This window comes from Zootoca vivipara, chromosome 2 (genome assembly GCF_965207765.1).
Source record: "Zootoca vivipara chromosome 2, rZooViv2.hap1.1, whole genome shotgun sequence".
NCBI lineage: Eukaryota > Metazoa > Chordata > Lepidosauria > Squamata > Lacertidae > Zootoca > Zootoca vivipara.
The window spans coordinates 80,754,656-80,769,501 of record NC_142584.1 but is presented as its reverse complement, the minus strand read 5'-3'; the positions used below and the strand labels follow the sequence as shown (position 1 = coordinate 80,769,501).

Below are 14,846 nucleotides of genomic sequence, written 5' to 3'. Positions count from 1 at the left end.
TGGTGGCCTTTGAACACCAATACCAGCACTTTGAACTTAGCCAGATAGCCGATTCGTAACCAGTGCAACTCTTTCAGCAGCAGGCAAGCCATCTGTGCAGCTTCTCTCCTGAAGAGCAACCAGTATGCTGCCACCGCATCCCGCCAGGGCTAGCTGGACTCTCCCCCATCAGACAGGCACCCTCCTATCAGCAGCCGTTCAGGTTGGCTACAACCTCACTTCACTTGCAGTTGCTCCTTACAAAGAAGCGGCAGGAATACCATTTTTGAAAGGGGGTTCTTTTTTTCGCTTGGTTTGCTGCTTGACGGATCTTTCCCCTGATAAACACAGAGGTTGCAGGCGGGAGTGGAAAGCATAAGTAAAATATGTGTTAAGATGCAATCCCAGTGTATAGGGACTTTCCAAGTCTTTTAGTCACTGACGCATAAACCTGCTCCTCAGCAGTTTAAAGTCAGAACCTTGCAAGTTTCTGAGCTGACGATCTCTCTTTCCTGTTTTAAGCTGCAGGGCCACTAATTTCCTCAGCTGCCTAACGAGTTCCAGTTCCCCGAGCTCTTTACTCAGAAATCCCACCTTTCACTCCACCCCTGAAGAGCCCCATTAGCAGCCACAGTGCCCAGAGGGAAGGTTTCCCTTGTACCGTAGTTTGTAGAGCTCCGAGCACATTTTCATGTCAGCTGTGCTGCAGATCAAACAGTTATCTCCACCTCCACACAGAAGTCTTTTTACGGTTTCTGCCTCCCACCCCACTAACTTAATTGAAGTTTGGGCCTGGTCCCACTGCAGCACTCAGAGCAATGTTATGTCAAAGCGGCCTTGGCTTCCTAAGAGGCAGCAGCAAGTGGAGCTGTGCTGCTAAAAGCATTAAGCCATTTTGCTATTCATTCATAAAGTGAAGGAGCACATCTTAAGCGTTATTTTCACCTGTTTAATCCAATTAGGGATCCCACAGCAGCCGATGAAATCAGAAAGTATAGAACTTGGTCAGGTTTACACCACCAAGTTTCTAACGGCAGAGATAAGGACGTTGGCACAAATCCCAATTCAGTTGTCAGATCATGTTCACCCATTTCTTGAGCTACTTCACCCATTGTTCACCCATTTCTTGAGCTACTTCCAAGACACAGAGCACAGCAATGCAAAGTGCACATGAAACACTCAGACTGCCTGGGTGGCCTCTATCATTGTAGGCCATATGGATGCAATACCCTAGCTTTTAGCACACTTTGGAAAAAAATTGCACTGCCATAAAGAATATGACTTTGCACTACCACAAAACTCTATGTTATGTCTTTGACTTCTACTGAACAGAACTGGGCGGGAAGGGGGAACCACAGATAGTCAAGCCTGAGTTTTCCAACCCTCGTGCCAGAAATATAAAGCAGGCAAGTGGGGCGTGGCTCCCATCCATAAAGAAAGGGGCCGGGAAGCCACTGGCCCTACTTTTATCTCAGCTTCATGCTAATGTTTGGGGGGGGGGGAGTCGAAAGCAAGAGAGTTGCTTCATATATTTAATGTGAAGAGTTGGAAGGAGAAAAGAGTGGCAAACATACTTGCTGCGGCCAGCTTCCTCAAAGCCTAGAATGTTTGTTTTTTTAATTAATTCTACCCACTCCTCCCAAGTTCCCAGCATGTGATAGATATGAGCTGTTTGCAGCGGAGCAAGCATTTCCTACTTTCCTTTATCAACAGCACCAAAAAAAGCACCTCTAAACAAATTAGACTAATAAAACACAGTTGCAAAGGGGGCTGGGGTGAGGAGAGAAACACAAGGAGTTAGGAGTTCTGGTACTGAAAACAGATTCCTGGGCTGAGTATGTCCTCAGAAGCTCCTTACGGTAGGATATATTCAGCCCCACCCTACCTGCAGACACTATTTTGCAGGCCATGAGATGCCAGCAAAAAAATACCCTGAAGGAGATTCCCCCAAGTCTGAAGTCTGCCCACACCTGTGGTAGAGGATTTGTGGGAGACAAAAAACAGCATGAAGTGAGAAACCCCTCCAAGTTAAAAGTTACCTACAGTGTCCGAATTGAATCTAAAGTTTCAAGTACTGTAGTGACTTATGTAAGAGTTTGTGGGACCCCTGCCCTGAACTCAAGGAGATGACCCACCATATGTTACCTTTTCCACGTAACAATTCCTTTTACAGAGAAAAGAAAATATAGAGCAAATTCATTAAATGCTCAATGAAAACAGGAGCAGCAAGCCCAGCACCCACAAACAAATGTTGGATAGAAGGAATAGTCTTTTCCTAGGTCACAGTAGGAGCCTTGGTTTTCTATCTCCACTATGACAGCTCAATAGCACCAAAGAGTTATGCCCGGCCTACAGTTCTCTAGAACTGTACAGAAGCATATTTCACGTGATGAATTGAGTACATCTTTGCCAACAGTCATTCTTCAGATTAACAACGCAGTTCTGCACAGATGGTTCATTTTTACATGACATGATTGCGCTGCCAGCAGCAGCACAGCCAGTTTCTCTCCTTTCTTTTTGGTCATGTTGAAGGGTCCCAGAGGATTTGCAAGTCTATTAAACCCAAACGTACCTGCTTCTCTCTTACAGGAGAAAACCTTCAGAGCGGAGGCAAACAGTGTGAATCTGTTTGCAACCCTCGATTTTGCATACTCAGAAGTAAGCCCCATTGAACAATAGGACTTACTCCTAGGTAAGCATGCATAGGACTTACTCCTAGGTAAGCATGGAGGTCTCGTACACCCCAGGTAGTGTGGTTGCTGACCTTGAGCCAGACATCTTGGAGAGTGAAGTCAAATGGGCCTTAGAAAGCACTGCTAATAACAAGGCCAGTGGAAGTGATGATATTCCAGCTGAACTATTTAAAATTTTAAAAGATGATGCTGTTAAGGTGCTACACCCAATATGCCAGCAAGTTTGGAAAACTCAGCAATGGCCAGAGGATTGGAGAAGATCAGTCTACATCCCAATTCCAAAGAAGGGCAGTGCCAAAGAATGCTCCAACTACCGCACAATTGCGCTCATTTCACACGCTAGCAAGGTTATGCTCAAAATTCTACAAGGCAGGCTTAGGCAGTATGTGGACCGAGAACTCCCAGAAGTGCAAGCTGGATTTCGAAAGGGCAGAGGAACCAGAGACCAAATAGCAAACATGCGCTGGATTATGGAGAAAGCTAGAGAGTTCCAGAAAAACGTCTACTTCTGCTTCATTGACTATGCAAAAGCCTTTGACTGTGTCGACCACAGCAAACTATGGCAAGTTCTTAAAGAAATGGGAGTGCCTGATCACCTCATCTGTCTCCTGAGAAATCTCTATGTGGGACAAGAAGCTACAGTTAGAACTGGATATGGAACAACTGATTGGTTCAAAATTGGGAAAGGAGTACGACAAGGTTGTATATTGTCTCCCTGCTTATTTAACTTATATGCAGAATTCATCATGCGAAAGGCTGGACTAGATGAATCCCAAGCCGGAATTAAGATTGCCGGAAGAAATATCAACAACCTCAGATATGCAGATGACACAACCTTGATGGCAGAAAGCGAGGAGGAATTAAAGAACCTTTTAATGAGGGTGAAAGAGGAGAGCGCAAAATATGGTCTGAAGCTCAACATCAAAAAAACCAAGATCATGGCCACCGGTCCCATCACCTCCTGGCAAATAGAAGGGGAAGAAATGGAGGCAGTGAGAGATTTTACTTTCTTGGGCTCCTTGATCACTGCAGATGGTGACAGCAGTCACGAAATTAAAAGACGCCTGCTTCTTGGGAGAAAAGCAATGACAAACCTAGACAGCATCTTAAAAAGCAGAGACATCACCTTGCCGACAAAGGTCCGTATAGTTAAAGCTATGGTTTTCCCAGTAGTGATGTATGGAAGTGAGAGCTGGACCATAAAGAAGGCTGATCGCCGAAGAATTGATGCTTTTGAATTATGGTGCTGGAGGAGACTCTTGAGAGTCCCATGGACTGCTAGAAGATCAAACCTATCCATTCTTAAGGAAATCAGCCCTGAGTGCTCCCTGGAAGGACAGATCGTGAAGCTGAGGCTCCAATACTTTGGCCACCTCATGAGAAGAGAAGAATCCTTGGAAAAGACCCTGATGTTGGGAAAGATTGAGGGCACTAGGAGAAGGGGACGACAGAGGACAAGATGGTTGGACAGTGTTCTCGAAGCTACGAACATGAGTTTGACCAAACTGCGGGAGGCAGTGGAAGACAGGAGTGCCTGGCGTGCTATGGTCCATGGGGTCACGAAGAGTCGGACACGACTAAACGACTAAACAACAAAGCATGCATAAGATTACAGCCAAAGTCAATCAGCCAGTCTCATTTGGAAGCTGTTCTATTTTGTTGCATTCCCATCCCACTTTTTTCCTCCAAGGAAATCAGGATAGTTTACACGGTTCTCCCCCTCCTCATTTAACCCCCACAACCACCCTGTGAGGTAGGTTCAGCTGAAAGATCACTGGCTCAAGGTCACCCAGTGAGTTTCATGGCTCAGCTCAAGCTATAGTCACGAAACTTTACTTTTAAAAAATGGGAGCAGTTGTCACTTGTTTATGCCAGAATTCCAGGTTTAACCAAATACTTGCAAGGATCACAACACTGGCAAGCACCTAGCAGGCTAAATCATTTTCGCAATCTCCATCTTTAGACTTGAAGACCCAGCCCATTCAATTTTTATTCCCCATCCCTTGCTTTGAAACTCATCTCACCTGATTGCAGAACTTGAAAGCTTGCACATTTCATGATTCTTGGCTTGTCCTAATAAAGGTATTGTTATGCTATGTTGAGTTATTGTTATGCTATGGGTGTTGCGAGATATTTTTTAATCCCAACACAGCTGTCTTTGTTGCTTTGTTTTTCTGCCTCATTTAGGTAGTCGTCTTTCATTGTAACTGCATCTGCCCTCATATTCATTCTCTCTCTCTCTCTTTGTGTGTGTGTGTGTGTGTGTGTAAATATATACATTAGATATCAGGATTTATCCAAACCTCTAAGAATTACATAATATAAAATGTGCATTAAAATTTCTGATAAAAACTTAGATTAAAAAAAGTTATTCTAAATAGACACTACACATACTATGGACAGGAATTATTCTAACTTCCCAGCTAGCCAGGGCTGGGAATATGTTCTAAATTACCAGGACATTTAGATACCCAGGCATTCAAGTGTTGGGGAGGCACACATGCACAAACATGTCATTGCAAGGAATAGGGCAGAGTGAGTCAGTGTTTCATGTCCCTGTGTCACACAAACTATAAAGCTGGGCAAAAAAAAAGCCTCCTACACAGCAATTTTATCTACCGTACAATGATTTTACATTTCAACCATTATTAAAACCTAGCACATGATAGGAATAACAATTCTTGTGTTCACTAGCAATAAAGCAGTAATGCCAGCTGAAACTCAGTGGTAAAGCCCCGAGATAAGTAACTGTTTTTCAAGTAGACGAGTTTCAACTAAGGATGATTAAGGAGTCAGTTAACAGGCAGAAAGCAATCCTTGAACCTTGGGTTCCTCCTCAGGAAGTTTGTCTGCTAAATCATTGTTCTAGGAGCAAAGGTGGCGAGTTGTGCTTTGCAGCACCATTTCCACTGTGATAATCTCTAGGCATTTATAGTTCCTATGCAAGGTTCTGCAAAATGGGAGGAGAGGGAGGAGGAAACTGCCAACATTCCTTTCAACAGTAAGTTGTAAGACGCAGCATTTGCTCTGATCAGGCCACAGGAGAACATGCTTTTTGAAACAGAAGAAGTCTGTTTATAAGTTCAGGTTACACATGCATTTCAGCTACCAATGCCACCCTTTATTATGAGTATATAAGAAGCTTCCATTTCAAGATTAAAGACGGCAATCTAAGCACCAATAGTTCCAATACTATCACACACTCTCCGAAACAAGCTTTGCCAATGAGATTTCTATGTCATTTCACCCAGCACAGTCATTTTTAATTGCAACCAAAGCCTCTTTGCACACACCAACCTGAACAAAGCTATCAACTCACAAGTAGAGAAGGGGGAAAAAATTTTCTATAGTAAAGGGCAAGCGTGTTTTCTCAAAGACTCCCAGCACTTCATGCTTTGTGTGACTAAGTTCCAATCATCAGCATCCCTAGGCAAGAAATTTCAGGTTGCAGGACTGGGGAAGTCCTCTCTGCCCAAGACCTTGAAAAACCATTGCCACTCAGAAAGGACAATACTGAATTTGTGTTGAAGGTCTGAATTTTTCAAGTCCAATGGGTGGCAACAGCACACAAACCCTAGGGCCCGATATGGCAGAAATCTTTTTGGAATGTTGCTCAAAGTATTACGCCACCTTCCCCTGACCAGAGAAGGGTCATTAACCACTGTCAAGAGGATTTTAAGGCATATGCTTTCATCACTCCGCTCCTTGCCTGAGGAAACTAGAATATTACCACAGTATGAACATCATACTAGGCTGGGGGTGAGTCTGCAATTACACAAGGTATGTTCCTGCATTGTACAGACTAGAAACATGCTGGTTTCTAGTCCCCACATCCTAAAACAGCCAATTATTGCTGCATAACAGTAGCTAGCTTAGTTACCTAGGTTTTTGAGTATATATAAACATGGGGTGTGGACATTAGCTGGCAGCAGTGAAACCACCCTCTCTATTTAAAAAGCTACTACTTCTGTTCACGGAGACAACTGCATATGAAGAAACCCATAAATCAAACATTTCATTTGAACTACTCCACCCAAAAAAAACCAAGTACAGGTTCGTTCCTTCAACTGCAACATGAAGACAGAAGTTGCTTCAATAGCATTACTAATTGCAACTCAATTCACACACCCAAACACACACCCTAGTGAGCCACTGATAAATAGTACAACTGTTGCATGATTGAATGTCTAGCACGAATTGGTTCGGTTTTTCTCCGTATAGTGACATCAGAGTATTGCTTATCAGTGTTCCTGCTAAACTGAGTCAGCATAGGTGTAGTGCTTTTCTACTTCAAAAGTTATCTGCCCTATGTTGCAAAGAGCTATTGCCTCTACCACACGATGGAGGTAAAAGATCATGGATTGGATCAAGACTTTTCTTTCTGCAATGGAATGGCACCTTCTGCTTGTGGTACATGCCGTCCAATCCAAATGGAGGCTTTCAGTGGAGTAGGGGAGATAAGAAATTTGCACCAATTCTGCTTGCAGCCTACAGCATTCTGAAAGATCCCCAATCCTCCTGAGCAATTGGCAAGGGCATAGAGGCTTCAGGGGGAGGGGCATGGGGGAATAGCTCCCCCCTTCCATCGGCAGAAGCATCATCGGAACGGAACTCTGATCAAAGGAAGTCTGGATCCAAAGGAAGTCTGATCAGTCGAGAAGAGACCACCACACTCCACTTACGCGCATATTACAATGGGTATTCAAAAAGGAATGTTGTTGTTGTTTAGTCGTTTCCGACTCTTCGTGACCCCATGGACCATAGCACGCCAGGCACTCCTGTCTTCCACTGCCTCCCGCAGTTTGGTCAACCTCATGTTCGTAGCTTCGAGAACACTGTCCAACCATCTCGTCCTCTTTTGCTCTTATAGCAAAAAGGAATATATTAGGAAAATTCTGAATTCCAAGTTGACCCAGGACAATAAAAATGATTTTGCTTACTGGTGCTCATGGACATTTGGTTCCATGTTTCCTCTGAGGCTTTGCCATTAAACCAAGCTGCATCTCCTACCACCAGCAGACCACTGCATTCAGTGCTGCAGTTTATAGTAAGTTATTCAAGACGTCTGGTTCACTGAAGGCAACCCAACTGCTCACTTGGGTGAATCATTAAGGAGTGTAGTGCAGGCGATGTACTAGCGTTTTACTGCTCATGAAAAAACCTGCCAGGTTTACTGAAGGAAAAGAATTCCCACAAAGATCAGGCAATATATACTGAATGAGGCGCACACTCATAACCTGTGCTTCAGGAGTGGCACTCTCAATCACACAGCAATCACAATTTTAAAAGTTTGGATCACTTCCCACTTCTTACACTTCCATTTGCAACCCAATTCTGAGCCTAAGAAGAAAGCTACATTGGAACCTGCTTGGGGCAAATGAACCAAAATGGTTCACTAAAATATCAGTTATTAAATTTGATAGCTAGTCATTAGCTGCATGTTAACTGCCAAAATACAGGTGCTTAACTACGCATCTTCCAACAAAAAAGGATTCATATGTCTCTTGTTGACTGAAGCAGCTTTCAATATTGAGGTATATGTGCTAAGTAAGTGTCTAAATTCCAGCTACCACTAATGGTTTAGCAGAGTACAATTCATTACAGTGGTACCTCTGGTTAAGAACTTAATTCATTCCGGAGGTCCGTTCTTAACCTGAAACTGTTCTTAACCTAAGGTACCACTTTAGCTAATGGGGCCTCCCACTGCTGCTGCGTCGCTGGCACACAATTTCTGTTCTCATCCTGAGGTAAAGTTCTTAACCCAAGGTACTATTTCTGGGTTGGCAGAGTCTGTAACCTGAAGCGTCTGCAACCCAAGTTACCACTGTACGTAAATCTGCATCTAGACATGAGCTACAGGACACTAGAGGGCTGATCATTCAGGGGAGGGTTTCTAGCAGTAATATTTAAGGTTTCAGTATTGCAAAGTAATATAGAAAGAGGGTGACAAAATAAGGTATTCTTTAGATTATAGTGATGCACTTATGTTTGAAATGCGATATTTTAGACCTAAGCACCGCTGAACAGGGCTATCCAAAGCAATGCCAGATTTAATCTGATTCAGGAACAAACACCTGGAGCAAAATTAGTATGGCTGTTTGTACTTAAGATTTCAGTAAGAGAACTTCATAACAAGCTGTAAGTTTATAGATCACATTGAGCCTCAATCCTATTTCAAGCAAGGTGATTGTTTTATAAGATAACCTATGCCAGCAATTGAATCAGAGGTATAGCTGCATGCTGGTGGAACCTTCATGTGTACACTTGGGATTCGGAAGTTCCCCTACTTTGCTTTAGGCTGTAATCCTATACCTGGGTGGGCAAAGTCCAGTGAACTCAGTGAGACTTAACTTGGGAGGCAACATGCATGGAATTTCATGTTCAAGTTCTAGCTATGGCACAAAATGCCTTCCAAGACCATACAAGAACTTTTGACCCTTCCTGTCCCATGATGAGTGACAAAGAATACCTAAAAGGAGGAGGATAGTCTGCTTGTGCCTCACAGGAGGTGAAGCTAAAGCAGCTGTAAAGCAAAGCTTGATCCTTTGATCTCTAATCCTTTGGAATGTATCAAAATGATGCAGCCATCAAATTATACCTCTGCTATTCCCTGGCCCGAAGATAAGTTTATGCCTCTCTTTAGGTGACATGACATGTTAGCATTTAAAGCAGCTTGGAGAATTCAGGATATTTGGGAAGAGCACTTCCTCCAGCATCCTATTCTCACAGTGGCCAGCCAGATACTTGCGTGAAGTCTGCAAGCAGGTCCTGAGTGCAACAACACTCTCCCCCACCTATGACTCCCACCAACTGATATTTAAAGGCATACTTCCTTCAACAATGAAGGAAGAAAACAGCTATCATTAAGCTTACCCAGGGCACACGTTTCAGAAACTTTCCTTAAAACATGTTGCAATCGTAATTTACAAATCTGAATCAAATCTATTGCTGCTACATAGCATGTACTGTACTGTAATCCACACATGCAAGAGCCTACACACTTCCTGCTTTGCCCAGACATTGGAGTACCAACTTGTAAGAGGCAGTTTGCCATCTCCCAGGGGCAGTACAGGATGGGCGGGGCCTTGTCTAGTGAAAGGCATTCCCCCACCCACCACAACACTTTTTAATTGGGTTTCTGAAACTAGCAGCACCCAGCACTAGTTGCAGAAGTACACATGATTCCGCTTGTTACTTCTGTTGGCGCTTTGCACCAACAATATTCTGCTGTTAATATTTAAACTGAAAAGAAACCAGAGTGAAGTAATCCCTGGAAAAGCAAGTTTGCAACAGCTGTCAAAGGTATTTTCCCACAAGGAGTCTGATTCAGAGCTCAGCAAGGTTTCCGTGCTTCAAAACATATGGGTTACATACAGAGAACCAACATTCTTTTCTCCTATACTTTTCCTTGAAGCCTCAACTCTATTTACACAGACAGGACGTCTCTGAAGTTCTGCTTCAGGTCTCTAACTCAAGGTCACGTTTTGCTCATAACATAGTTCTATACTCCAGAGACACCACTGCAGAGAGAACCGAAGTTACTTCCCCAGTTAAAACTCAGACAGACTTCCAAACAGGGCAACAATTGTTAGAAAGTTAGATTTCAGCTCCCACAGGCAGGTATTAGTTTTATTTTATTTTGCTTGTTAACACACCACTTCTGTGCTACTACTTGCCTGCTAATAGAGAACACAGCAAGATCTGGCTATGAGAACCACTTGCTATTAACCCATCTTTTAAAAAGTTTGAAAACTGGCTTCATTTGCAAATAATGTACTTTATACTCATGCCCCCACTATTCCTGTTGGAGGTTCGGAGTAGCATTCAGTGCTCCCCAAGCTGCATATGCGACTGAGAGCATTAAGCTATCATTGAGAATGGTTACCAAATTGCTTGGCAGCAGAGGTTTTTTTTTTTGTTTTGGGTTTTGGCCAATGGATGAAGTCTCTGCCCAGAAAAACCCTGCCAACCAAGTTTATCTTTGTGAAAATGTTTTGAGAGTATTTGTCACTTTACTGATACCCCATTTGCAACTTCTGCTCTTAAAATGGGAATTATGGGCAGTTGCTAGTAGAGGCATAATTTCCTTCCTAAATATCACATAACCTTCATCCATAAACACTCACGGACAAGTTGGATGATGCGCCTTTTCTGCCTCAGGGTATGGGCCTGCCTGGGTAAAAACCTAATTCTGCAATACTCCTTCCTGCTTTCATGCTGTATGGACCACATTGTTTCCTGCTTCAGCCCAGAACATTCAGGTGAAGTGTAGCTGAGATCAATAAGGATTGCCAGTGGGCACTTTCCCCCTTCAATTTGGGGAGAAAAGCAGATTTTCAAAAAAATCTAGTAAAATACAAGACTTTTCCTGCAACAGGCTGTGCACACTCACTCCCAATTATCCCCCTTTGACTTACTTCCCAGAAAACATGCAAAGGTTCATGTAGCTGTTAAAAGCAGAAGTATTCGCTTTTGTGTCACTTTAGAATTGTGATTGGCAGCAGAAAAGTGGGTGTGCTGATGGTGGAGCTTCAGCTGCTGAAAAATCAATTTAAGCTTTTTTATAGTTAACATTTCTAAGCCACAGTAAAATATTTTGTTTGTGCTACCTACATGTTTTCACAAACACAACTGTTGTGAAGTATATCCTGCATTCTTGCTATACACTACAGGTGTCCACAAGGCATCAGGTTTAGCCTCAATAATTTCAGCTGGCATTCTATCCATGCAATATTATCCAGAAACACCTCCTAGTGTTGTTCTGCATTATTTATTCCCTCCTTTAATACAAGTTCTGCATTTTGCAAGAAAAGATTCCCAACACAAAAGATACTAGAAACAAAGCAACAGTACTTAGGTGCAGAGCTTTCTATACTGTAATCAGCTATTGTAATCAGACTACATTTATCCATTCTATAGTTCAACTGTATCTTGGAAGTTTGTTGTGCTTAGGACACTGGCAGCCTTTTAATCACAGCATCTGAAATGCCATCTAGTCCTTTACAAAGGGTTTCTAACTAGACTGAAGCTGACTAGTATATTCCCTCTCTACCACTACCACCTCCCAACCCGTAAGTTTAGGAAAATGCAACTTCAAAAGAGAAAATATGGAGTATCATTATCCATGGACAATTTTTAAGGGAGTCCCAATGCCAGGTTCTACAGTTTCCTGTATTCACAGAGGAATGGAGTAGATGACCATGAGATCCTTTCACACTTCGATTCTACAACACACAATGCATATGTACCTGCAACTCAGGATAACACCATGCATCTAATCTAGTGGGCTAGTCCACAAAAGCTTATGCCACCAGGATGTCAGTCTTTAAGGGCTCAACAAGATTGTATTTTGCTGCAGCTATCCCTTTGATAGGTGACAAGTTAATAGTGCACAACACCTTATAGGTGTGATGTGTCAAATATGTATGCCCAGACTACCATACATAGCCCATCATTTTGCAGTTTGTCCCACTGCACCAAGAACCTAGTCACAGCTGACTCAACAGCAGTGCCAACTGAAAAAATAGGTGTTAATAGTCTCTACTGAATTAATCTCAGGTTGTAATGTCAAATCCTAATGATCAAAATAGATGTACTATCACAGTCACACTTTTAGAAAACCAGACACTTTAGAATGCTTGCTGAGGTATTAAAATAATTTAACAAGGAATTATTAGCATTCCTTATATACTACATCCTTAGTGCACAGAACCAACAGCACAGAGCATTTTGGCTACACCATATTCTCCAGAGAATAAAATGAGAAGGCCGGCTACGGGTTTTTTTCCCTGACAGATGCTACTTGAGGGGCAGATAGCACTGCTTTGCAAACTATCACCACAAGCCCGGCAGCTGCTTTTTTTTCATCTTTAATTTTAAACGGGAACCAAGTTCAGCCCAATGCCTGCTTCTCCCAGGAAAGCAGAGAAGAAACTGGTCTCAGATCAGAGGACCGGGCATTTATACAGCGCAAACCCTTCAGAAACCTCCAGCATGGAAACCGAAGTCTTTGCCGCCAAAAGGAAGTGGCTCTACCTGCTGGGAGGGAGGCATCTCAGGAAATCCTGTCTGAGCAGCGCCAGCCATTTCTTCGCTTTCCCAGGATTAGGCTCAGGCCCCGTTTGCGGTTCAATGCGAGCCCGGGAACGGGGCAGTTTGTAGATGGTAGAGACACCATTAACTGGGGCGGGGGAAGAGAGCATGCAAATACCCGACGCCTGGATGTCCTTCCTCCTTCTCCCAACCGGCGTGCTTTACAACAGTACAGCACTTAAAGAGACCGGGAAAGGGGGGGGGGGGCTCAAGATAGCTTAGGGGTCCTCCACTGGAGGGCAGTAGGCTAAGAGCCGAGCTGGTTTCAAAGCTCGCAGGGTGCAACAAGCCGGCAGGTATCCGCCCTGGGAGGGTCCGGTTGGGCGGCTCCTCCCCACAGCCGCCCTCCACGCTGGGCTCCCGGGGGCTCGTCGGAGCCTCAGGAAGACGCTTGGCAGCAGAGCCGCGCCCACCTCGCCCACCCACCCGCTTGCTACTCTAGCGGAGCGGCAACTCAACGGGGCACCCACTGCCATGCACTTTGGCCCCACGTCTGCCTTCCTCACGCCGGGAGGAATTCAGACACCTGGTTTGAATTTTCCCCAAAAACCTTTAGTCGCAACCCCCAGGCACAAGAGGTGCCCGAACAGTTGGGTTGAAACAACGTCCCGACTAAAGAGGTCCGGGGATGCAGAAGCTGAGCTGTTTCCCTCAGGCAGCCTGCAGCCCGTAAGCGCTGCTCTCGCCACACACGGAAGCCCGCCCGGCCGCCCCTGTTCTTTTGCCCAGCCCCGACGGGCGCGCCGCAAGCTCACCGATGGAGACCAGCTTGATGTTCTCCTTCTCCAGGAACTCGAGCGCCACGGACACGTTCTCCAGCTGCATCTGCCGAAAAGTGGGTCTCTGGTGGTACTTGCGGTACATGCGCTTCTGGCTCAGCACCTCCAGCAGCGCGATGAGGCGCAGCCCATCGCTCAGGTCGAACTGCAGGTTACCGATGCGCTTGTTCACGCAGCGGAGGTGCTCGTTGCACCAGCGGGTGAAGGTGTTCTGCTGGATCCGCTTCCAGGGCGCGTCCTCGGCCAGGTCCTTCTCGGTCACCGGCATGGCTGCGGCGGGGTCGCCTTCGAGGTCGCTGAGGCCCAAGGGAGGAGAAGGAAGGTGGTGGTGGAGATGTTGTTGCTGCTGTTGCTGCTGCTCCTGCCACTGAGGCTGCAAGCTGCCGCTGCCACCGCTGCCGCTCCAGTCACTGCGAGCAGCCTGGCCCCGCGCCTGCGTGCTCATGCCGAGGCCGCCGCCGCCCCGCCTCCTCCTGGCGGTAATGAGCGGGCAGGCCGACCAACCCGCCCGCCGAGGCTGGTTTGCTGGCTCCCTCCCTCGCGCTGCTGCTTCTGGGTCGCAGCCAAGTGTACAAGCGGCGAAACCTACAGGGGAAGAGAAGGAACAGCGCCGTTAGCTTGCCAACAACAGCCTGCCCGGCTCCACCAGCCCAGCGTCGCCTCCGGAGCGCACACGTGCTCGCCTCCAAACAATCCTGCAGAGAGGAACTATTGCGCGCCGTCTGTGCCTGGAGATGTTATATATACCCCGCGGCGACCAAGGGATTGGACCCCAGCCAGGGAGGGGGCGGAGCAGGCGGAGAGGCACAACTGCGCGGGGGGGGGGAGAAGAGGAAAACGCTGCCCCCCCCCGTCGGGTGCGCTGCGCGCAACGCATTGCGCTCCTGGTTTTGTCATGCCCAGATTCAAATCTCTTCCACCAATAACACTTGCGTGAAAGAAATGTCAAATAATATTGAGGCACCTTAAAGATTAATAATGCTCTAATCAATGGAAGCTTTGCCATAAGGTATTTAGTAGGCTTTTAAGTTTCGGGTTTATGGCACCACCTATATTCCTGCAACAGTGTGATGTAGTGGTGAGTGTCAGGACTAGGGCCTGGTGGGAAGCCAGGGTTCAAATCCCCACTCAGCCATGAGGAAGCACACTGGGTAACCCTGGGCCAGCCACTATCTCTTAGCCTATCCTACCTTGCAGGGTTGTTGTGAGCATGGGTGTAGACAGGGGGGGGGCAGGAGGGGGCAGCTGCCCCCCCTAGAAGCAAAAAATTATTGTATTTTACAGACCATAACCAATACTTTGC

At 45.5% G+C, this 14,846-nt stretch overlaps 1 protein-coding gene across 4 annotated transcripts in view; it reads right to left on the bottom strand.

Annotated features, from left to right (window-relative positions):
* Nucleotides 1-14,003, bottom strand: part of FLNB (filamin B) — a 90,471-nt gene extending 76,468 nt beyond the window's left edge. For all 4 annotated transcript variants that reach the window (XM_035106401.3, XM_035106402.3, XM_035106404.3 and 1 more), the window contains exon 1: nucleotides 13,520-14,003. In XM_035106401.3, the coding sequence (XP_034962292.2) occupies nucleotides 13,520-13,988 (469 nt within the window). In that variant the 5' untranslated portion in view covers nucleotides 13,989-14,003. The remainder of the gene's footprint in view (nucleotides 1-13,519) is intronic.
* Nucleotides 14,004-14,846: the final 843 nt, after the last annotated feature.